This window comes from Dendropsophus ebraccatus, chromosome 4, assembly GCF_027789765.1.
Source record: "Dendropsophus ebraccatus isolate aDenEbr1 chromosome 4, aDenEbr1.pat, whole genome shotgun sequence".
Taxonomy (NCBI): domain Eukaryota; kingdom Metazoa; phylum Chordata; class Amphibia; order Anura; family Hylidae; genus Dendropsophus; species Dendropsophus ebraccatus.
The window spans coordinates 24,729,360-24,754,419 of NC_091457.1; the positions used below are offsets into that span (position 1 = coordinate 24,729,360).

The 25,060-nt window shown below is 42.6% G+C and overlaps 1 protein-coding gene across 2 annotated transcripts in view; it reads left to right on the forward strand.

Moving 5' to 3' along the window:
• LOC138787952 (low-density lipoprotein receptor-related protein 5-like) overlaps window positions 1–25,060 on the forward strand; it is a 182,521-nt gene that overhangs the window by 125,643 nt on the left and 31,818 nt on the right. For both annotated transcript variants that reach the window (XM_069965281.1, XM_069965280.1), the window contains exons 8-11: window positions 20,417–20,633; window positions 21,642–21,931; window positions 23,175–23,401; window positions 23,576–23,760. In XM_069965281.1, the coding sequence (XP_069821382.1) occupies window positions 20,417–20,633; window positions 21,642–21,931; window positions 23,175–23,401; window positions 23,576–23,760 (919 nt within the window). The remainder of the gene's footprint in view (window positions 1–20,416; window positions 20,634–21,641; window positions 21,932–23,174; window positions 23,402–23,575; window positions 23,761–25,060) is intronic.

The following is a 25,060-nucleotide window of genomic DNA, read 5'->3' on the forward strand; positions in this document are numbered from 1 at the left end:
CCAAATTGGGGCGGTAATTTCCCACTGTAAATTATCCTTAATAGCTGTATCTTTAGTAATTATTTCTCTCCACTTTTTAAATAAGGCTGGGTTCACACTGCGTTTTTGCAATCCGTTTTTTTTTGCAAAAAAACAAATAAAAAAAACGGATGCATTTGTGTGCATCCGTTTTGATCCGTTTTTCCATGGACTTCCATTGTAAAAAAATAAATAAAAAAAAAGGATCAAAACGGATCCATTTTTATTTGACGGACACAAAAACATAGCTGACACTACTTTTGTGTCCGTTAAAAAAAAGGAGCCGTTTTTTTTACAATGGAAGTTAATGAAAAAAACAGATCAAAACGGATGCACACTAATGCATCCGTTTTTTCCATCAGTTTTTTTTATCTTTTTTTTTTTTTTTGCAAAAAACAGATGAAAAAAACAGATTGCAATAACGCAGTGTGAACCCAGCCTAATAGGAGTGAATTAGTTTACTTTGGTATTATGTCGACGCCACATTAGCTTGAATAACTGTTATTATATTTTTTGCCGCTGAAAGAGGAAAACCATGAGCAGTCGAGCAGTGATTCTCTCTCTTGTGCGTTTTTTATCCACTTGTCTTGTCTCTCGTCCTCCAGTGATCACCAGTCGGGCACCTGGGCCTCATCCTGCGCGGTCTGTCCGTTGTAACCAGTGACCCTTGTGCGTTTCCTGTACTTGGCTTTGTGGTCATTTATATGGCCGTAACATATACACAATAATGTTCTTCGCAGTCATGGACCAATAAGATGATGATTAACATAGGAAGTGTTTTCTGCCGACTGTGATGGCGGATTATTATGTGTTACCAGACTTGCGTGCTCACTTTGGCTTTTTATGATGAGATTATGGTTTATAGAGACTTAGCGTGCGTGCGTGCCGAACATTCTGTACAGTTTCGCAATTATGGATCTGAGAATAATTTTTTCCATGTGTGTCTATAATCGATAACTACTTGATACACGATTTGCTGTTAACCCCTTCTAGTATTCGGTTTTGCACTGGATATTGAAGTCATTTCTGTTTCTAAGTTAAGATCAAGTGTTTATTCAATGTTTAAGCTGCCGTCCTATACATTTCTTGGTCATTTCTGAAATAAAAGTTATAACAGATTACGCTACTGTATAATGCAAGTATGGAATTACATGGAATTCTAACAATTAAAGGGTTACTCCAGAAAATGAACTCTTCCAGTACTTAGCAGCTGCTGTATGCCCTGCAGGAAGTATTCTTTCCAGTCTGACACAGTGCTCTCTGCTGCCATCTCTGACCATGACCGGAACTGTCCGCAGCAGGAAGGGTTTTCTGTGGTTGTAATCCCCGGTGTTGTTGTGTTGGAGGATTGTCCGGTCACTTGCTAGGTGTTGAGGTGTGACGCCACTCCGATGGTGGTTGGCCGAGATTCAGCCGGACATTAAGATGTTACTTTGTGACGCCAGTGCCAGCGGGGCTCACAGATGTGATGGCACGCCTGCTTTTATTTTAGAAGGCCAGTTGTACCCTTTTTCCCCTCTGGACAGTGTCCTGCCGGGCTGCTACGGGGTCCCTTAGGTTAATGTAGTCACGGATGGCCAGAGTGGTGTAGTGATCCTCCCGGACTATTGGAACTGCCACCCACAGAAAGGGAAATGTCTCAAAGTTGCGGTGTGTACTGTGTCGGTGTGAGGTGAAGAATCACAGAGTCTCTTTATCATAAATAACCCTGTTTTTACTGGAAAAGTACGTATGTGCAGCAGGTTATACAGTTGTGCCTTGTCAGTAGAAGTTTCTCTTGATAAAGTACTTGATAATACACTTGATAATACTTGTAGACAAATACTTGACAAAACAGCAACCAGATCTGCGATAGGAATGTAGTATAGAGTACAGTCGCGCTGACTGAGTAGCGTTTTGAGAGATACAAAGAATCAGAGTAGCAGAGAGGAGGATGTCGTGAGAGTCTCAACCCAAGTAGTACTGTGCTCTGCCGGGATGTTGGAGGATGAGGTATAAGAATACTTAAAAGAAGAAAAAGAGAATACTTGTGCCTGTGTATTGACCTTTGGGTCTTCACACCACCTAATGCCCACCAGTGTCGGGTGACCCGTCCAATGAGGGTGACACAAGGCCCCAGACCTTGTTACCTGGAATGCTGAGGGTTCCCTGCTGACAACCACGCTGCAAGATAGTTCCTAGGCCTTTGCAACTTTGCTCTATCCGGAACAGTTCCCAGCTTACTGCTGTCTGTGGATACTGTCCTGCTCTGTGACTTTCCGAGTCCACGGCGTGGGTTGGGGTTGTCCCTAACTTGTCCTCTCCTGAAAGGGGTTTTAACACTGCATAGTGTTGTGTAGTGTTACTGAGAAGAAAACTGTTAGCTGTGTCCTGTCTTGCTTCCAACCCATACGGGGTTCTGACCAAGACTGACCTGAGTAGGGGACCTGGCAGAGGGCCAGGGCCCAGAGAGGACCACTGTAGAGAGCTGTCTAGCTTGCGTCCTTCCTCTACAATGTCCAACACGAAAGACCCTTGCACTTCCTCTACCCTTGTGACTTCCTTTCTCAGCGCATGTAAAGTGCGCTGTGAGTGGGTGAAGAGTGCAATAGAAGAAGTAAAGAGAGAGATGATAGGAGAGAAGAACAGATTACTATAGGTCCACAGATCAATGTGACACACAAACAAACTATAACCCTTTAGATACTTAAGCTGGGCAGCATCTGAATACATACATCTAATATAGCGACATCTAGTGGCAAAACTTTATCACTACCTTAATCACCACTTTTACACGATAAGTACAGGCTTTTACGAAGGGTGTAACCAATAGCACCCGTGGTGGGAGACCACATTTCTATGTGGATATATTACTGCTCTGGACAGTTCCTGACATGGACAGAGATGGCAGCAGAGAGCACTGTGTCGGACAGGAAAGACTACACCATTTACAGCAGGACATACAGCAGTTGATAAGTACAGAAAGACTGGAGATTTTTAAATAGAAGAAAATTACAAATCTATATAACTTTTGCCAAAAGTTGATTTGAAACCAAAGCCAGGAAGAGACTAAGCAGAGAACATGTCATAAAGGAAAGACTGAGATTTCTCCTCTTTTCAAATCCTTTCCTGGCTTTGGCTTCAATAATCTGTCAGATATCTGTGTGTGTAATAGGGCCTTTACCTGCCTTAAAAGGATTGCTTTAACCATTGAATTCAGTAGTAGTCCTATAAATTTGTTTGCAGCTTATGCCCTGTCGTGGTAAAAAACTTTTACCTCCCATTACATCTCATTAAAGGGGTAGTGCGGCGGTAAAAAATTATTCACAGAATAACACACATTACAAAGTTATACAACTTTGTAATGTATGTTATGTCTGTGAATGGGCCCCCTTCCCCGTGTACCACCACCCCCGCCCGTGTACCCGGAAGTGTAGTGCATTATACATACCTGATCCGTGCTGACACGCGTCCGCCATCTTGTGCCAAACGCCATCTTGTGCCTGGCACTCGGGAAGATCGGAGGTGTTTGGGCCGGCCGGCCGAAGATGACGTTTGGCACAAGATGGCGGACGCGTGTCGGCACGAATCAGGTATGTATAAAGCACTACACTTCCGGGTACACGGGTGGGGGTGGTGGGACACGGGGAAGGGGGCCATTCACAGACATAACATGCATTATAGTTGTATAACTTTGTAATGTGTGTCATTCTGAGAATAATTTTTTACCGCCGCACTACCCCTTTAAAGAACCTCTAACTACTCTGACATTCTGGCAAGAGTGGTTGGCCTCATTTTCCCTACAGTGGCCTCTACAGGATAGATGTAGGTATTACACGTGTATATATATGTGTGTGTGTGTGTGTATATGTATATGTATGTATATATAATATATATATATATATATATATATATATATATATATATATATATATATATATATATATAAATAATTTTTTTTTTCTTTTTTTTTTTTATAAAACAAATATGTAAACACCACTCTGAATATAAAAATATATATATATATATATATATTATCGTGTGTGTATATATGTGTGTGTGTATATATATATATATATATATATATATATATATATATATATGTGTGTATGTGTATATATATATATAATATTATGAATTTTTATTTATTTTTTTATATTCAGAGTGGTGTTTATACATTTGTTTTAGCAAAAAAACAAAAGAGAAATAAATATTGGAATGAATGTATTCCGGCAAACTCTCAATTTTACAAACTGAAAAGTAACTCTTTCCATCTTTTGACTGAGTAGCTCCTCACTGTGGGAAAATCTAGTTTTTCTTAATCCAGAAACAGACATTGCTTTTACTGTGCAATAAAAGCATAATAGAGCTTGGGCTTGGACTCATTAACGCCCCCTCTTCACCGCCATCTGTACTCTTCACCAGCACAAGTGGCTTTCACTTCAGCTCAAATCTGACAAGCACTTTCTTCCCCTATTCAGGAGAGCCCTTCAAAGGCAACTCCTCTAAATGGTTTTCTCTGTATTTCACCCTCTTTTCTCTCCCCTTGACCTGCCTCAAACCATTCCTTCTGATGGGAAGAGTATAAAAGGTGCACCCTCCTCTCGGACACCCTTCAGCGATGTGCACTGACGGCCGTTACACTCAGACAACTTATGCTTTGAGGACCTGACATTTACTTTTCACTTACGGCTAATTAGGAACAGTCCGAAGAGAAGAGCAGCGATTTACCGAGTGTATTGGGGAATAGTGTAACCCAGATAGACATTGTATGGACCTGCGCTCTACTTGCCCCCTTAGCCCCTTCAATGTTTTATTGGTAGCTGACTTCTTGCCCATATTTACAAGAAACACCAGATATTTAACAGTCTTTACTGACATTGCTATCAGTTCATTTCTTTCCATTAAAGGGGCAAAACTCTTTTTTTCTTTCAAATCAACTGGTTTCAGAAAGTTATATAGATTTGTAATTTACTTATTAAAAATCTCCAGTCTTCCCATACTTATCAGCTGGTGTGTGTCCTCAAGGAAGTGGTGTATTCTGTCTAGTCTAACATAGTGCTCTATGCTGCCACCTCTGACCATGTCAGGAACTGTCTCAGCAGAGATTACTGTGTCAGATTGGAAAGAATACACCAACTACTGCAGGACATACAGCAGCTGATAAGTACTGGAAGACTGGATTTTTTTATATAGTGGTAACTTACAAATCACATAACTTTTCGAAACTACTTGGTTTGAAAGAACAAAAAATTGCTGGAGTACCCCTTTAAGAATAACTGTGTATATGGTATCTCTATCACTAGTACACTGTAAAAGCTGATACGCAAATTGACCAATCACAAAAGTGGGGATAACCCCCCCCCCCCACAAGTATAAACTAGTGACAGAGAAGCTAAACAGAATGATGTATCACTTACATTGTTTTGTGCAGCTAATTCAGAGAGATTCTCTATTAAGGATAATAATGTACAATAAATAGTCCTGGATATACATAAGCATCAGCACACTCCACCTACCAGCCTCTAATTAGCTGTTTGTTTATACTGTGTATAGGCAGACAGCTGTCAGTCAGCAGCTGGAGGGTGGAGGGAGTGGTTCGGCACAGATCCCATTCTGCTTATCAGGAGAGCGTCTGAACAGAATGATGGAAGCATAAACTTATGACAGATTCCCCATTAATCTGGGCAGCAGTACAGACGCTTCATTCATACTAATTATGGGGAACCCCCCGTAATGTAAATGAGCTCACCTTGTATGGTCATCTTGGTTGGAATACTACCCCTATCCTAACCATGTAGTGTCGCAGTAGTGGAGAGGGTGCACAGTCCCTGCTATAAACATTGCCACTTGGTCTCTATTCACACCCAGCCTTTGTGTTTATCATCTGCTTGTATTGAACATAAGAGTCCAGACCTGGTGTGAACATGTGCCGAATCAGAGTTGTTGTTGTTTTTTTCCGTTCTGGGCCAAGTGTCAAGTAGGCGGGGCTGAGCTGCTGAAGTGTCAGAGCATTGCCTTCCTCTCTGCTCTGTATCTTACAGCTGAATCTTGAATGAAGATCACACAAGTAGCGTACTTTATGACTATAGTGAGTGATAGTCTCTGGCTCCATATGATACGGCCTCGTCTTGCAGGGAGTGAAAACAGAAGGCTGCTAATATATATTGCTCCTTTTATAGTGTTTTATCATGGCAAAGTGAGAGCTATTCGCAGTGCGTCCACCGCGTGATAATATGCTGTGCGGATTGAGCAATACTCTTTGATGCTAACATGGCGAAATCGCTTTGGTTGATGGCATCTGGTATTGTTTAGCGTCTCATTTTCCTGCAGCCCTGGGTGGATTTCTGTCAGGAGAGGAGGCCCGCTGCTATGTGAAGACCCCAATAGAGAGGCGGCAGTACTGACACTATGCCAACTAGGGAGATTTTAAGCCCTATAAAGACTCTTCATTGAATTTTTTTTTTTTTTATTAAATCGGAATATTGTTGGAATTCCTATAAATGCCAGTTAAAAAATAACAATTGCCATGTAATTTTATAAGAAGGGGGATTATAGTCGTGTGCGTGAAACACATTAAAGGGGTAGTTCAGCAAAAAAAAAAAAAAAATTCTTGCCAATTGACTAGTGCCAGTACTTAGCTGCTGTATGTGCTGCAGGAAGTGGTGTTTTTTTCCAGTCTGACACAGTGCTCTCTGTTGACACCTCTGGCCATGACAGGAATTGTCCAGATCAGTAGCAAATCCCTCAAAGAAAACCTCTCCTGTTCTCCAGACTGGAAATACCACTTCCTGCAGGGCATACAGCAGTTGATAAGTACTGAAAGACGTGAGATATTTTTTTTTTTAATAGAAGTAAATTAGAAATCTCTGGCACTTTCTGACACCAGTTGATTTGAAAGCAAACATTTTTGGCTAAACCACCCCTTTTAAGAGCGGGCTAATAAGTGGCTTAAAAGACTCATTATGGAACTCTGCAAAGAAATCCATGCCAGTCTTACATAGAGTTTTAAAAAGTTTCTATATTTAAAAAAAAAAAATTGGGCTCCCTCATAGCCCAGATTGTTATGCTGCAGCTGCCACAGGGCGGACATCACCACACACACCTGCATAGGTTAATAAAGAAGTTTTATCCGCATTGACCATCACGTTATTGTACAGTAAGTTTTTGTCTTTATGCAGCAACCATAATGTGAAAACATACCTGCAAGTTCCCATAAAATGAGTTCATATTGCCAACAGGTTGAAATTGCCAGATACTATTAAAGGAGAACTCCAGGCCACAACTAAAATTCCACTGCAGGAAGGGGGGGTGCAGGAACGTAATAAAGAATGTATACTTACCCAACCCTGTACCCTCGTGGGGAACCTAGCCTCTCCAGCTGTTGTAAAACCACAACTCTCATCATGTCTGACATATCCAGGCATGATGGGAGTTGTAGTTTTGCAACAGCTGGAGAGCCAAGGTTCCCTACCCCTGCTATAGGGGATATCCTACTGCCCTACCCCTGCTGCCCAAGGTAGAGCCCTCTGGTGTGCTGCTGCCCCCCTACATCAATGGCCCCCTGTAATGCCGTATAGGAAAAAACTAATGACAACTGATCAATAAACGTATGGCAACTGATAGAACTGATAGAAACTCATTTAAAAAAAAAAAAAAAACGGATAGAAAACCTGATGACAACTGATGCCTTTTTAGGCCTTAGCAGGTACTTTGCCCTGGGTCGTGATGTACCTGAAAGCCAGAAGAAACTGGAGTCCGACGGCAGTCGGGGAGGTGGTGTTAGGGTGCCTTCACATGTACCGTATCGCTGCGTTTTTATCGCTGCGTGTTTGGTGCGATTTTTACATGCGAGTTTTTTGATTTTCATGTGAATGTCTATAGACTATAATGGGACCTATAACATCTTTATCTGCAGAAGGAGGCCCTTAGTTTTTTAGATTTTACAAGGCATTCACATTATGGCTAATGCTCGGAAGATGTGCTGTGGACCAGAATCTCTGAACTTCCGCCATCATAATTCATTATGATAGCGGGTGCTCCAAAACAGTCTAAATCTTCGAACTATTGTACTGACACAGCTGCATGGCTGTATCAGTACAGTAGCATGAAGATATAAACTGTTTCAGAGCTCCCGGGATCATCTTGAATCATGATCTCTGGAGGTCCAAACGCCGTTCCGTAGCACATTGTCTGTCTTATGTGGAACGTGTAAATGCCTCCTTATTATCTATTGGGTGCAGTATACATCCTTCGGCCCCCCTTTTCACTGTACAGACTGAATCAAAACCATCTTACCTCAGTGTATGGCATTAAACACGTCGAGAAACAAGAAATACTGGGATGTACAGCTTAGGTGACTTCCCCACCTATTTGGTGCCGTCGGCCAGAGACGTCTTTGCTCTATTTAGAGGCAAGACGTGGGATCTTTAACTTACAAACGGTATAGTTCGAGTTTATACCCTTTGTATCCTGCTGTGCATCGCCTTCCCAAGCTACCATAATCCATATGCTGAAGAGCTTCTGTTCCTATATTGTACCGCCTCGATACGGAAATGTGTAGTTTATTGGCGAGCGTTCACAGCCCCAGGGGTCAGGGGTCACATTCCATCCTTTTTATATTCATCTGCTGGATGCGGAGTCAAGGAATTGGATGCATTCAAAGTATTTGTGAACCATTTTATCGGTGTCCTGTGCCATCCAGCGTGTGATCTGTCCCACATATGGGATGCATTGTGTAACACATTGCTGAGCAGCTGTGTCAGCTGCCTCCGACCGCAACATTAGTGTACGACAGCCGAGAATCCAATCCCAGTTTTGCTGCAATTATGTAAATGAGCCACAGACAAAACCACCCTCTCCCAGTATGACACTCAGCCCCTCCGAGATGTGAGTACGCCGGCGGATTGTGGGATCCGTGAGGCCTGCCATATGGCTGCAGCATTTACAGAAGATGTTCTTCTTGTCACGTGGTTATACTACAGTATTGTCATCCGTCAGTCAGTAAAAGGCGTTTGTACGTGTAATTTATCCCATAGTCAAAATAGCAAAAACAGAAGTATATGTAGTATATACGACTCCGACTCCAGCTGCTTCATAAATGGCCGGTCAGACACCAGGGGAGTTATTTATCACACTGGTGTACAGTAGATCACGCTCAGCATCTTCTCCCTAATGTCCTACATGATCCTGGGGCGACTTCTGAGGGAATAAGGGAAGATATAAAGCAGCTTCTCCTGTGTGTGCAGTGGATGCAGCCAGTCTCCAGCCTCCATGTCCTGAACAACTCAGAATTAGACTAGATGGAGCAGGTGGTCTTTTCTGTTGACAATCTTCTATGTTTTTAACTAATATTCACAATACACACAGAAACACTGCTAACAATGCCAGATACCTGTGATATTGAGATCAGCCATAGTAATATAGAGGGGTCACACATGGTTATATAGAGCGCTCAGCCATAGTGATACAGAGGGGTCACACGTAGTGATAGAGGGCTCAGCCATAGGGCCAGATTTAGCAGCTCTGCATTTCTGAATCATTTCTGCTCCACAAGAGCTACCCGATCAGCCAGTCAGTGACTGCAGCTGTGTCCCGACTCACTCACTGATTGGCTCAGTGGGCATTTCTGAGTGAGGCCGCACTCAGAAATGCCCACCATAAGTGGTAATGCTGTTCTGCAGGGACATGAGGATGGGTAAATAGGACTTTTTTTAAATTTTTTTTATTATGAACCAATCACCCCTTGTGCCACATGAATTATTCCCTGTTGCCCAGAATACCCCTTCAATTTCTGCCTCTCTCACAATCTCACACACACACACACACACACAACCTGCTGCAGCCATAGCACACTGAAGAAAAACACACAATTGTCTCCCCGAGAGAAAACACATTGAGGACAGAGGCTACTGCTACACTATTTATTGTTAATAATTGTTAGTGCCCCCTCATACTTATACTTATTTTCTTTTTGGCCTCCTCCCAGTTCTGACCTTCTGCTTTCTACTGAAGACACGAAAAACTGTGTGAGAGCTGTTCACTCCATCTCTGATCTGAACCCCCTCCTCCCCCATCACTTCCGAGAGGGCTCATGTAAACAGCCTCCCTGGTCCGGCTGTCTCTGCACTCTGTAATGCCAGGAAAGGGTTAACCTAAGGGTTGGGGTTAACCCCAACCTAAAAGCAATCCATATGTTGGGGGGGGGGGGGGGAGATAAAAATGGCTGTTTAATGTCATTGAGAGTCTAAGCATGTTTAGTCTTATACTATCTGAGCCAAAACCTCCAGCAGAAATGTAACTAGATCCTTAGCAATGGTTAATTGCTTCCTCCAGACTCTGCTTACTACTTGTGCTTTGTTGAGATGAAGCAGAGACGTGCCATTGAGATACAGGTCAAGAGAAGAAGCCATTTGGTGGACGGCTGTCCACCTGCTGTGCATTTTTCTCCCAGCTGTTGTGTTGCCTGCAATATATTAATCTGCACAGGATCCTAGTTAGGTTGCATATATTATCTCACATGACCAGAAGAGGCATATATTGTTCTGCCACCTATCAATACCTATAAGAATAGCCTTATAGGGGTATTCCACTCAAACATATCTTTTCATATGTTGTATGTTGCTGCCCATGGTGAGGCAAAAAAAAAAAATAGTTTCTATACTTGTTGTTATATATATATATATATATATAATATATATTTTCTTTCCCCCAGTTCTGAGCTGCAGCTTTCTGCTGAAGGTAAAAATCTGTGTGTTAGCTTTTCTCTGTCTCCTCCCCCTCCCTTCTGAGACAGCTAATTTAAACAAGTCCCTATCTGCAATTTTGTAGTGCCCGGAGGATTAACCAGCAACTTGACCTCAGAATAATACTCCCAGCCTTACAAAGAAGTTACAAAGTGGGAGGTAAAGCCTGCCAGGGACTTGTTTACTTCAGCCGTCTCAGAAGGGAGGGGGAGGGGAAACGGTGGAAAAAGCTCACACACAGCTTTCTGTGTCTTCAGAGGAAAGCAGCAGCTCAGAACTGAGGGGAGGAGACTGAATAGATAACAAGTATGGAATGAATTTAGTCTCACCATGGGCAGCAACATATGAAAAATTATGTTTGAATGGAATAAAGGGAATGTGTCATGAGATAATTACCTATTGTTTAAGCAAGTTTTTATGGTAAACATATTTTATTTTTTATACAGATTAGCTTTTTTCAAGTTTTCAGGATCATTTTATCATTTTATCTGGAAATCTTAGGCAGTTTTCATTCTGACCACTAGGCCTAAAATTAATCTGAAACTTCCTGTTTAGTCTGTAATAAGGAGGAGGCTGCTGTCAAGTGATCTGTACAGCATCAGGTGACCATAGTAGATGGCACACAATAGCAGCTCCCTGTGGAATGACCGCTTTGATGTCACTGAGTACACTTAGGCCTAATTCACACATCCGTTGTTCTGTCCGCAATTGCAGACAGAACATGAATCCAATGTTATCCTATGGCCCCGTTCACACGTCCGTATACGGGGCTGCAATCTGTGCCGTGTAATGATGTGTGGATGTAGTGCTCCATGAAGCACAGAGCACTACTGATGCATATTCGGTAGCGCGGTCTGCGGCCATGGACTGCACTACGGGTGTGTGAATGTGGCCTTAGTAATGTTTCACATTCATCTTAAGGGGGCAGGTCCTGTCTATTGTGTCTGTGTCCACGATGTTTGTTGAAAAGCATGTCACTAAATGCTGTTAAAAACATGTCATGGCAGGCCACAAAGCATTGTCTTTTGTCCGGTAAAGAGCCAACTAATTTCAAGTTCACAGATTGAGTTGATGTATTTGTGGACATCCTCATAGAGGCGAATGGCCGATACGCCAATCTTTATTTTATATCAACAGACGACTTGTTTAATAAATGGAGACAGATGGCTAGAACACCACAGAATATGGATTTATAAAGGTTATTGGGAGGACAGGACCCTCCGGGAACATTAACCACAGCGTCTAAATAGTGCAAGACTTGAAAGTTTTTCAAAATAAACTTGCTGGTTTCGGCGCTCCGCTCATGTCTCCTCTCTGACTGTGTCAAGAGCAAAAGGAGAGTTGGATGCTGTGGTTTATGGCTCACATCTACTTGGCGTAATAGACAGCAGCAGTGACATGTTGAACCCGGTCATATTGTAATACTCTGCAAGAGTTATACCAGTAGTAGAAGGAAACAGGACACCTATTAAGTTAACAGGACACCTTTAAGTTTAAGAGCCTTAAAGGGGTTATCCAGACTTTGGGAGGGGGGGGAGCAAAGCTACTTTCTCGAAGAAACAGCATCACCTCTGTCCCCAGGTTGTGTGTGGTATTAGGGTTCCATTCCGTTCACACTGCTGTATCCACGCGGTCAAGTTCTAGCGGATTCCGTCGCTTGTACCCGTGCATGTCCGCCCGTGCCATAGACACCATTCTATGCCCGGGCCGATTCCACGTTACGCTGAAAGAATTGACACGTCAGTTCTAGGGATGGTCCGAACCCTCCGAGGTTCGGGTTCATATGAACCCGAATGCTCTGCATCAGATTCCCACTGTCTGCCTGCTCCATGGAGCGGGTGGATACAGCAGGAGGACCGCCGGGAAAACTGGGATGCAGCCTATGGCTATGGCTGTATCCCAATTTTCCAGGCGGTCCTCCCGCTGGATCCGCCCGCTCCACGGAGCGGGCAAACAGCGGGAATCTGATGCCGGGTGTTCGGTTCATACGAACCCGAACCAAACTCTGTTCGGACCATCCCTAGTCAGTTCTTTCGGCAGAATGCAGAAACCGCTTGACCATGGAATGGTCTCACAAAAGTAGGGTGTGAGCACACACTACATCAAAAACTATAATGTGGAGTGCAGACTACCTCAGCAAATTGTAATAAACAAAAAACAACAAGAAAAAGAGTCTGAGGATAAAAAGTCTCTGCACATCCAAAAGTATACACAAAAGATTTTATTATACAAAAATAGGAGAAAACACACAGAAAAAAGAAAGAGAGGTTTTATTGCTGTAAAACCTAACTCTAAGGGGGGAGAATACAATATATCACCCCACCAACCGGGATCCTCCACATGAACAAATGTAACATGCCTAAACATAAAGCATCCCTCCCATATATACATGAAATATAGGGTGCATCATACAAAAGTTGACAATGAACCAGCACAATATATATGCAATGATGTACAAACCAAAATTCAGAAATGAGAGGAGATGAGAGTGACCCCGGTGCTGACCCTACCCCACGCGTTCCGTCAGCACAATGCTGACTTCATCAGGGGACTGTTTGTATAATAAAATCTTTTGTGTATACTTTTGGATGTGCAGAGACTTTTTATCCTCAGACTCTTTTTCTTATGGCCATGGAATGGTGTCTATGGCACGGGCAGAAACGCGTGTGGCCGTGAGTGGGTACAAGCGACAGAGTCCGCCGGAACTTATCCGCGAGGATTCGGTAGTGTGGACCTACCCTGACAGTTCAGCTCCATTCACTTCAAAGGAACTGAGATGCAAAACCACACCCAAGAGAGGTGCTGTTTCTGGAAGAAAGCAACCATGTAAATCTGAATGAGCCCTCTAAAGAAAAATATGTTCTGGTCCTGTCAAAGTAAGGGAATGATAAACTAAGTAATTTGAGGCAGATTCCACATGGATTTTCCCATCCAATTCAACGGTGTGGTGGCTCAGTGATCAACACTGTTTTCTTGTAGCCCTGAAGTCCCTGGTTCAAATTCCACAATGGCCAACAACTGCATGCATGTCTTCCCTGTGTTTCCATAGGTTTCTTCTGGATACTCTAGTTTCTTCCTACACTTGAAGAAGTTGGCCACTTTATAGCAAAATAGTTCAGTGTTAAGTATTAGTAAGGGTACTCACAGCACTTACTGACAGCAGCTCACTGTATACCTCATAGAGCTAACATCATGCCCCTCTCCTCCAGGCTGTGCTGTCCTGCTCTGTGGTGAGTCTGTCCATAAGATGGCCGACATAGAGGAGCATGTGACCATGCCCCGCTCCCAGTGTCCTCCATAAGCCTATACAGGCTCAGTGGAGTACACTGGGGGGGGGGGGCATAGTCACATGCTCCTCCATGTTGGCCATCTTAAGGACTGAATCACCACAGAGCAGGACTGCACAGCCTAAATGAGGGGAGTCTGATTTTTAGCTCTATGGGGTACACGGGGAGATGCTATTTGTAAGCACAGTGAGTGAAGTTACTAATACTGTACAATGAACTACTTTACTATAAAGTGGCCAACCCCTTTAATTTGGAATGTAGATTGGCTCAAAGACCAGTGTGGGTGATGACTTACTCCATACAGTGCTGGAGGATATGTTAAATGAATTGTTTTTATTGATTTCTATGGGAACTCTTGAGTATAATTCCCACTTCTATTCTCGATGAGAAGTCTGTGTGGAATTATGTCCTTGTACTTAGAAATTCTGCTTTGAAAAGGAATTAATGAGGACTTTTCTTAGTTCCTCTGGAAATTTTACTTGTCTCTTAGCTCTGTGTGAACATAACCTCAGGGATTGAATTGATTTATGCTGCTTTCCCCACATTGACTTAATTTGCTTTCCTGCTATCGATGCCTTAAAGGGGGATTCATCTGGACTTTGTATCGCCTATCCATAGAGTAGAGTATAACGTGTTGATGGGTCTGACCTCCCAGTCCCAAGAACAGGGATGTAGTCACCGCACCCCGAATGGAGCGCTCAGTGCACTCTGAAACGTTTAGTGGCCCCATAGAGAATGAATGAGTCACAAGCCATGGTTGCGATGGATCAGTTAGTCAGACCCCCAACCATCAGTTTAGGAATTAAAGGAGAACTCTGGACAAATCTTAAGAACCCAGGTGAGCAGAATGGGGGAAACATAATAAAGAAGTCATATTTACCCATCCTTATGCCCCCACAATGCATTGCCACCACTCACTTACCTTCGCCTAACTGGGACAGTTATGTATGATGTAGTATGCCGACTTTATTATGTCCCACACGAAATTTTTTCTTTTAATGAATGTATACGTAATTTTTTTTTTTTTTTTTTAACTTGGCAAGCCCTACAAGTTTAACTGTATTAGTTGAGATGGGAATTTCCCTTTAATTTCCCCTTTCCTCATCTCACATCCATCTTTTCTCCATTCTGTTCCTCTTTACCTTCTCTTTCATGTCCCCTCAGCTTTTTTTTTTTTTTAACATCTTTATAAGCTTTAAGTCGACTCAAATCGTGTTTGTAAAACGCGTTGATGAATTCATGTAGGATATGTCCTGCCGTGAGCCAAATGCCTATCCGCTTCCTCTCCCGTCTCGGAATAGTTTTCATACTCTCCTAAGGAAATTCCTCCAGAACGATCTGTTTGCCTGCAGGGCAGGTCAATGAATTTTTTGAAATTTTTTTTGGAAATGAAGCAGAATTATATGTTACACACACAAACCTTGGCTTAGCAAAGATTACCATTTTAATACCGAATGTCCCTGCGGTGAGGCTCCATTGGGGAGACAAGGTGCCTGACTACTGGTGGGACCCAAGTCACTGTGTTCTGGCCAGCAAGACACCCAAACCATTGCCGGGAAATGGTCATAGACTGGGAATGAGTGGTCGTCTTACCTTGGTTGGTGCAGTTGGATTTTGTTTTTACATGTGTCCCAGAGCGCCCCTAACATCTGTGGTTTTAGCACGTGTGTCCAGAACTTATGCCAACTATGCACACTCAAGACTACACGTGTGTGGGTCTCTCTCAATCGTCCATCGACAGATGATTGGTGGACATAGGGGTCAGACGTGATGAAACATTACTGCCCTACCCCTTTGTGCTTGGGAGAGATAAGCCGCAGCACTATGCATAGGGAAGACAAAAGCCTAGGAGAGAGAACTGACATCAGTTATTGAAAGTGCATGGCCAGAGTGGGAGAGGTGTTCTTCAGTCCTTTCAGTAATTATCAGCTGCTGTATGTCCTGCAGGAAGTGGTGTATTTTTTCAACTCTGACACCCTCTTTTTTTTCTTTCTGCTGCCACCTTTGTTCTTGACCGGAAGTGTCCAGAGCATAAGAGGTTTTCTGTTTCAATATATTTTATAGAATTTTTGTCAGTAAATTTTTGCAAACAAAAGTAAAGTTTGGCAAACAAAAGTACAACAAGAGTACATTGAAAGTACAGATTTGCTACTGCTCTGGACAATTCCTGACAAAGACAGAGATGGCAGCAGAGAGCACTGTGTCAGGCCTGGAAAGCATACATCACTTCCTGCAGGGCATACAGCAGCTGTGAACATAGAGTACTGCTTCATTCACTTGGAGGCACGAGACCTCTGCTCTAGTGTTGCACGATGCACCGAAATATCGATACTACTATCGATATTCGGGGCAAAAAAACTTTTCGGTACCAGGATTTCCTGGTATCGATACTTTATATTAAGCTGCGCAATAGCGCAGCTTAACATAAAGTATAGTGCAGAGAACATGGCCGGCGGCTAGCTGAGCGCCGGCCATGTTCTGTGTGCTGCCTGTCCGGCTCACCAGCTCTTGCTCCGTGCTGCCCGGTCCCGGGTGTGGTCGTTCCCCCGGCTCACCAGCTTCTGCTGCCCGGTCTGTGAACAGGAGCGGGGCGCTTCCAAGTAGGTCAGAGTGGTTCAGCGTGCCACAATCCATGTGACACGGTCGGGGGTTAACTCACTACCCACTGGCCGACCTCTCCTTTGCAACCCGCCGGGTCCGCCCGGGTAGGGCTGCATGCCGCTGTCACCATGGGGCGGTATTCATACTGGGCTGTGTTCCGATGTGACTCCCGGCCCCCGCACACAAGCCGCAGCCTCCTCACTACTTGCTTCTCGTCACTGTACATCGCCTGCTGTGTACGGAGCGGCTCAGCTGCTGCTGACACTTGACAGCATCTACACAGTTAAATAGCGCTGTCAAAAGTGTCAGCAGCATCTAAGCCGCTCCGTACACAGCAGGCGATGTACAGTGACAAGAAGCAAGTAGTGAGGAGGCTGCGGCTTGTGTGCGGGGGCCGGGAGTCACAGTGGAGGGGGAAGGGAGGAGGAGTGACGCCGGGACCGGGAAGCATGGAGCAGAAGAGGCTGAGCCAGGATGTGAAGGTTCTGCTCCACTACAGCTATTACTATCCCCAACATACTATACTAGTGCTATGGGTCAGCACTAGTATGGTATGTTGGGGGTAGTAGTTGTATAGCTGTGTGTCAGCCATACAACTACTATCCCCAATATATTATACTGTGCATCTGCCATACTATTACTCCCAACATACTATACTAGTGTTATGTGTCAGCCATAGAGCAAATTCCCCTAACATACTATACTGTGCATCTGCCATACTATACTAGTGCTATGTGTCAGCCATACAACAAATACCCCCAACATACTATACTGTGTCAGCAATACAACTACTACCCCTAACATACTATACTGTGCATCTGCCATACTATACTAGTGCTATGTGTCAGCCATACAACAAATACCCCCAACATACTATACTGTGTCAGCCATACAGCTACTACCCCCAATATACTATACTTGTGTTGTGTCAGCCATAGATCACATACCCCCAACATACTATATTGTGCATCTGCCATAGATCAAATACCCCCAACATACTATATTGTGCATCTGCCATACTACTACCCCCAACATACTATACCAGTGCTATGTGTCAGCCATACAACAAATACCCCCAACATACTATACTGTGTCAGCCATACAACTACTACCCCTAACATACTATACTGTGTCAGCCTTACTACTACTACCCTCAACATACTATATGGTGTGTCAGCCATACAACTACTACCCCTAACATACTATACTGTGTGTCAGCCATACAACTACTACCCTCAACATACTATATGGTGTGTCAGCCATACAACTACTACCCCCAACATACTATGCTGTGAGTCAGCCATACTACTTCTACCCCCAACTACTATAATAAAAACAAAAAAGGGGGAAATATTGGCATCATAGCCTGTGTAAATGCATGTAATGCGTGTAAGTTGTAAATTAAAAGGAACATATATTGTACCTTTGTAATAGTACCGACCTGAAGAATATAGATGACATGTGAGGTATATTACATGGTGAACATTGTATATGCAGTCGGGGGAGTGAGGGTGGGGCACTTTATAGAATTATTATGGGCGGGTTATACGCTAAGTATCGAAATGGTATCGAGTATCAAAATAAAACAGTTGGTATTGGTATCGAACTCAAAATTCTGGTATCGTGACATCCCTACTCTGCTCTTACTATCATTGAGGTTGCTAGAGGTCGGACCATCACTGATCAGCTAGTTTTCGCCTATCCTACGGATGGGTGATAACCTTCAATAATCCCTGTCTTTTTTTTTTTTTTTCCCCCGCTAAGGAACCATTAGGAGTAAAACAAACATTAATAGATAAAAGCACTGGCCACCCCCTGTAAAGCATGTGCATCCCAGCTGAACACCATGTCCTCGGCAGGGAACCGTCCAGAAAATCTGCGTACTCTTTCCTCGGTGAAGTCACGGTAAAATAGATCCGACACTGCGGCTTAAACCAGCTCCACAACTCTTGCCTATGTCTTCCATCTCTCTGCTGCAAGACATCCATTAGTTTTCTGTCCCTGAGGTGATGAGTGTAGATTTCATTCACCCCTATGTCAGTCTCCTCCGGAGTAGAAGGTGTGGTGGCCCGGCTCTCGGGAGCTTAGCATGCTTCCATCATTCAAGGGAAATAGGATTAGACGTATCAAGGTACGTTCTGGTGCCTCTCTGCTATAATATCCTTAATTACCCCATAGTCTTCTATTCCTGCTGACTTAGACGCTGTAATCCCTGTCATTAAATGTGGAGAGAGAGAAAAGAAATAAGTTTCTTTCTTTTGCAATATTCTATCCTGGTATCAGCGAGTATAACGCACGCAGCGTGTTTTATGGACGGCTGGCATGAAGAGGCATGTTTGTGCAGCGGCAGGGCAGTATTTGCTGGATGACTAGATATGTCGGCTGATGATGGAAGGAAATTTGTATGAATATAAGTTTGTTCACCTTGAGTGGCTGATTTGCATATTTGTTATCATACGGAGTCGGATTAACACAGCATTGCCTTCACTTAATTACAGTCATAGCGCCCCTATGTAGTTTCCCACCACGTGCTTTCGAGACCTCTTAGGTCATTGTGCCTTTTATCTTAAAGCGAATGAACCATCAGGCACATTCACTTTAAGTGTTGCACATAAATAGAATGGCGCCAGAGCAGAGAACCTGGTGCCGCAGTCCATTTTTTGAACTGTGGTCCGGTTTCTGCTCACAGCGACTGTCTATTACCGAGTGACGGCCCACGCTGAAGCACTGGAGGCGAGCTGGTCCGCCCACTGTGGGAGGAAACCCCCGTCTTTCTATGACGCTACTCCATTAGAATAAAAGAAGGAACCATGGCACCGGGTTCCCCACGCCGGTACCATTCTATTCATGTGCACCACTTAAAGCGAATGTAGCTGATGATTAAATCCAAAGCGTTCAGATGAACCTGAACATGCTCAAGGTTGGCTCATCTCTGTTACAACAAAACTAGTTTTAATAGAGCCGGCCTTCTAAAAACATAACTATTTACTGTGGCTTTTGTGGGTGTAAATTGTTGACTATACTGTTAGCCCAAAATACAGTTTATATTTGAGTTTTTATTGTAATATAAGGAAATCTAGCTACAAGCCAACTGTTTGATGTAAAATGTCTTGCCTCTTTCCTTACTGTAAATGGAGTATTTTATAAGGACTAGATTTACAGTCTTCAGAGGTTCTATGCCTCATCTAGAACTTTGGTACATCTCACGTGTTAAAATTTTTACCCTTAGAGGGGTTATCCAATTGAAAATACAGTATCTATATTGTTAGAAGTATATATAAAACAAAGAAGCAATGCTCCCTCTCCATGCTTTCCCGGTGTCCTCCTATGGGTCTCGGGTCTTCCAAGACAAACTCAACGCAGGGGGTGACAGCCCGCTCAGCCAATCACTGACTGAGATGTAACAGGGCTGTGACCAGTGATTGGCTGAGCGGGATGTCGTTCCCAAGACTATTCAGTCTCATAAGTAGGATAGTGTCTAGGGGACACTGGAGACCCGTAAGAGGACACCGAAGACTTATAAGAGGACACCAGGGGAGCACGGAAAGGTAAGCATCGCTTCTTTATGGTTACATGTGTATATATAAAACAATATAGATACTGTTTTTCCTATCTGGATAACCCCCTTATCTCTCCACGATTTCAGTTCTTGTCTGTGTTGTTATATAGAGTTTTTTTTTTTTAAATATTTGAAAATGTTGTAATAATTCTCAGAGCACAAGTATGATAACGTGTTTCTTGGTATTAGAATATTGCGCTCATTCTATGTATTATTTTTTGGTTAAGGTGATGAATGTGGATGGCACTATGCGCAGGACCCTCATAGAAGACAAGCTGCCCCATATATTTGGCTTTACCTTGCTTGGAGATTACATCTATTGGACAGACTGGCAAAGAAGAAGCATTGAAAGAGTCCACAAAGTGAGGGCAAGTCGGGAAATAATAATCGATCAGCTGCCAGACCTAATGGGACTGAAAGCGGCCAGTGTAACCAATACGTTTGGTAAGATAATAACTATTTGTGCAATTTCATATCATAAAATAAAAAAAAGGGAAACCAATCAATAATGATAGGAAATGTTACCTGCCATTCCTTTATATTACCCATACACATGCCATAGCTGTTGGTTGACAGCCGTCTCCCCCGATTCCTCCATACACAAGCTCTTGACCAAGCTGTCTTGGGCTCTGAATGGAGAGAGACGGGGTAAGGCACAAAACGATTGGGCAGATGAAATCCAACATGCCTGATCCTTCTCCCTCCCCAACATCTGTTGGGAGAAGAATTGAAGGTTGGTGGGTTTGACAATCTTTTTTCCTAATGTCTATGGGATCAGTTAATTGTCAGACTTGTCTTCGGCAGAAGTAGGACTGATCTGACTTTAAGTGAACGTATACTGTTGGAAATGCTTATTCCCCTTAGCCGCCTTGTTGGTTCACAAGGATCTATTGTAAAGTCCTATATGGACTGTAAAAATAGGTTCATATAAACCTTTCATGCAATGCTTGTGGCTGCTGATGGATGGGACGCAGCAGACTTCTCCTTGCAGACATTTACAATGCCAGAGCACACCCCTTCTCTGAAAATGCTCATAATTGTCCAAAGACATGTCACATTAGCTTAAAACGGCAGGTACCTACATGTACCTTCAAAGGGAAACCTTTATTTGTACCTTACGCCATAAGAGGATTTGTGTTTTCTTAGTGCGCTTGCTTTACAAGTAAACATCAAACTTAGCACAGTCTAGTTATATGTCCAACTTTGAAATTAAACAAAAACAATTAAATGTATATAATGCGAAGCACAGGTTATCACATCTTCAGACATCGTAATATTGCACAAGTCTAGTCCAGGCAAATAATGCACTGAAGTGATCACGGTGGTGCACACTAGGTTTGGTAGACTTCCCCATCTAGTTGGTCATGGCTTCTTTGGACGACATACAAATACAAAATATAAGAATTTAAAATATATATATATATATTTTTGTCTTTAATTCTTGTATTCCAGGTACCAACCCATGTGCGGATCACAATGGAGGCTGCAGCCACTTCTGTTTCTTCACCCCTCGCGCCATACGCTGTTCTTGCCCTATGGGACTAGAGCTGCTGAGTGACATGAAAACCTGCATCATTCCCGAAGCCTTCTTGGTTTTCACAAGTAGAGCAGCAATTCATAGGATTTCCTTAGAAACCAACAATAATAATGTTGCCATTCCACTGACGGGAGTAAAGGAGGCATCTGCTTTGGATTTTGATGTGTCCGATAATAGGATCTACTGGACCGATATTACACTTAAGGTACAGCGTTATTTTGCATGTTTCTATGAGACCTAGTTATGCATTGTCTGTACTCGATAAATGACAATGTTAAGTTTACTTTGTTAACTCTTAATTAACTCTTAATTAAGTAGGTTCAATAGTCATAGCGGCTTTTATGTAACACATATGTTTTTCATTTGCCATTCTGATTTCCAGGCATTCTAATACCGCTTTTTATCCTTCTTCTACTGGGGCCTCACCAGCCTTAAAGGGGATGTCCTAAAAAATAAAATATACATAGCCCTGCTTCCAGGACGGCTGGGGACATGTCAGTAATGTATACTTACCTGCCCTGCTCCATTGCCACTTCATGGACCGCCTGCTCTCTGCCACTGTGTTTTTTTAACATTTAATGACTTGCACTTCCTATAAGAAATGGCTGAACAATGTAGACTCTGAGCGGCCATTACCAGTGGGAGCGGTACATCATCAGATGTTTTCAAAACACTTGACAGTGGCGGGGAGTGGGACAGGTAAGTATACATTACAGTCTTGTCCCCCGGCAGCACAATTTTAAGAAACTTTATTAGCCGAAAAATGCTTTTTTATCATGAGAAAGCAGTTTGAAGCTCTCCCCCTGTCTTCATGGTTGTCTATGGAGAGGGGAGGGGTGGAGATAGATGAGGCACAAAACAGTACAACAAAGAGTTAATTTACAGCTACATCACCGGCCTATCTCCTCTGACAGTCAGCTCTGACCTCTGAATATCGGTTTTCACACAGCTCCCACTGTGTAATCCTTTGTTCTCTGCTCTCTGCTGGCGACTAATCTCCCTTCTTCCTCCTCCCCTCTCCATAGAACAGACAGGGCCCGACTGTGTTAAAGAGTCAAGATTTCCTGATAATGAGCAGTAAATGAGAGAGGGGGGGGGGACCTGGGGAAAGTCTCTTTGAATGCAGATAATGGCATATTTGCCTAATAAACCCAATTACAAAGTTTCTTAAAATCACCTGGACTATTGATTTCTGCAAAAAAAAAAAAAAATGAAACAAAGGGGGCTTCTGAAGTTGGATAAAGCTCTAGGGTTGTCTGGAAAACATGGATACAGGTAATGACTATATCCATGTTTTCCAGATAGCCTTAGGGCTTTATCCAACTTCAGCAGCCACGGCTAATCAAATGCCGAACGATCGGGTGCGGATGAACTCGAACATGCTTGAGGTTCGCTCATCTCTATACGTAGATTACTTACTAAAGTTTTTCCATTTTCTATTTCTTTAGACTATAAGCAGAGCATTTATGAATGGGAGCTCTGTAGAACATGTGATTGAATTTGGACTCGATTACCCAGAGGGAATGGCCGTTGACTGGATGGGAAAGAACCTTTACTGGGCTGACACTGGTACCAATCGAATAGAAGTGTCTCGTCTCGATGGACAATTTAGACAGGTTTTGGTGTGGAAAGATCTTGACAACCCAAGATCTCTCGCATTGGACCCAGCACAGGGGTAAGCTATCCATACCATTTATGATATAATCTTTAGGGGTGGGGGTGGGGGAAAGTTTACTTTTTTAGTTCCTTTTTTTTTTTTTTTCCACTCATCGTGTCATTGATTGGTCAATGGAACACATGGGTGTAGTTGCAGTTCATTTATCTAACTCTTAACCTTTTAATATTACAGTTACATGTACTGGACAGAATGGGGAGGAAAACCCAGGATAGTACGTGCCTACATGGACGGAACCAACATAATCACTCTGGTTGATAAACTAGGCCGTGCCAATGATCTGACTATTGACTACGCAGACCAAAGACTTTATTGGACAGACCTGGATACTAACATGATCCAGTCCTCCAACATGCTAGGTAAATAGAGGCGGGCAATGAACTAAGGTTACAGTTTATTGGTTTAACAATTCTTGTGTGTGTATATGTATGTATGCTCTATATATATATATATATATATATATATATATATATATATATATATATATATATATATACATATACACATATATATATACATATACACATATATATATACATATACACATATATATATACATATACACATATATATATACACATATACATACATATACACATATACATACATATACACATATACATACATACATATACACATATACATACATACAAATACACATATACATACATACAAATACACATATACATACATACAAATACACATATACATACATACAAATACATACATACATACATACAAATACATACATACATATACACATATACATACATATACACATATACATACATACATACACATATACATACACACATACACATATACATACATACATGTACACATACATACATACATACATACATGTACACATGCATACATACATACATACATACATGTACACATACATACATGCATACATACATACATACATACATGTACACATACATACATACATGTACACATACATACATACATGTACACATACATACATACATGTACACATACATACATACATGTACACATACATACATACATGTACACATACATACATACATGTACACATACATACATACATGTACACATACATACATACATACATACATGTACACATACAGTGGTGCCTTGGATTACGAGCATAATTCGTTCCGGGACCGCGCTTGTAATCCAAATCCACTCTTAAACCAAAGCAAATTTTCCCATAAGAAATCATAGAAATGCAGACAATTGGTTCCACACCTCAAAAATAATGATTTCTTATTCTGAATAACAAGTAAAACAAATTAAACAAACATTCAGAAACAGCATAATCTGTGATGATATAAGTTACTGTTCAGTAATGGAGAGGATGGGAAACAAGGGCTGACAGAGACTGCAGGGAGCATGAAGGAATGAGCAGGGCAGATGTGGAAACATACATGCAGCGCTCTCTGTCCGGGGAGAGAGGGGTTACAGCAATGAAGAGATTCCCGCCACAGTCCTGTCCCCTGATGTAAGCCCCAGCCTGAAGTGGATCTGCAATGATTTGGAGGGTGAAGGAGACTTCCTGGGTCAGAGTGCAGGGCTGTAGACCCCGCTATGCAGACCATGCCCCTCCCCCACTCCCTCTCCCACTCAGTACAGGGAGCTCTTAAACCAAAACAATGCTCTTAAACAAAGTCA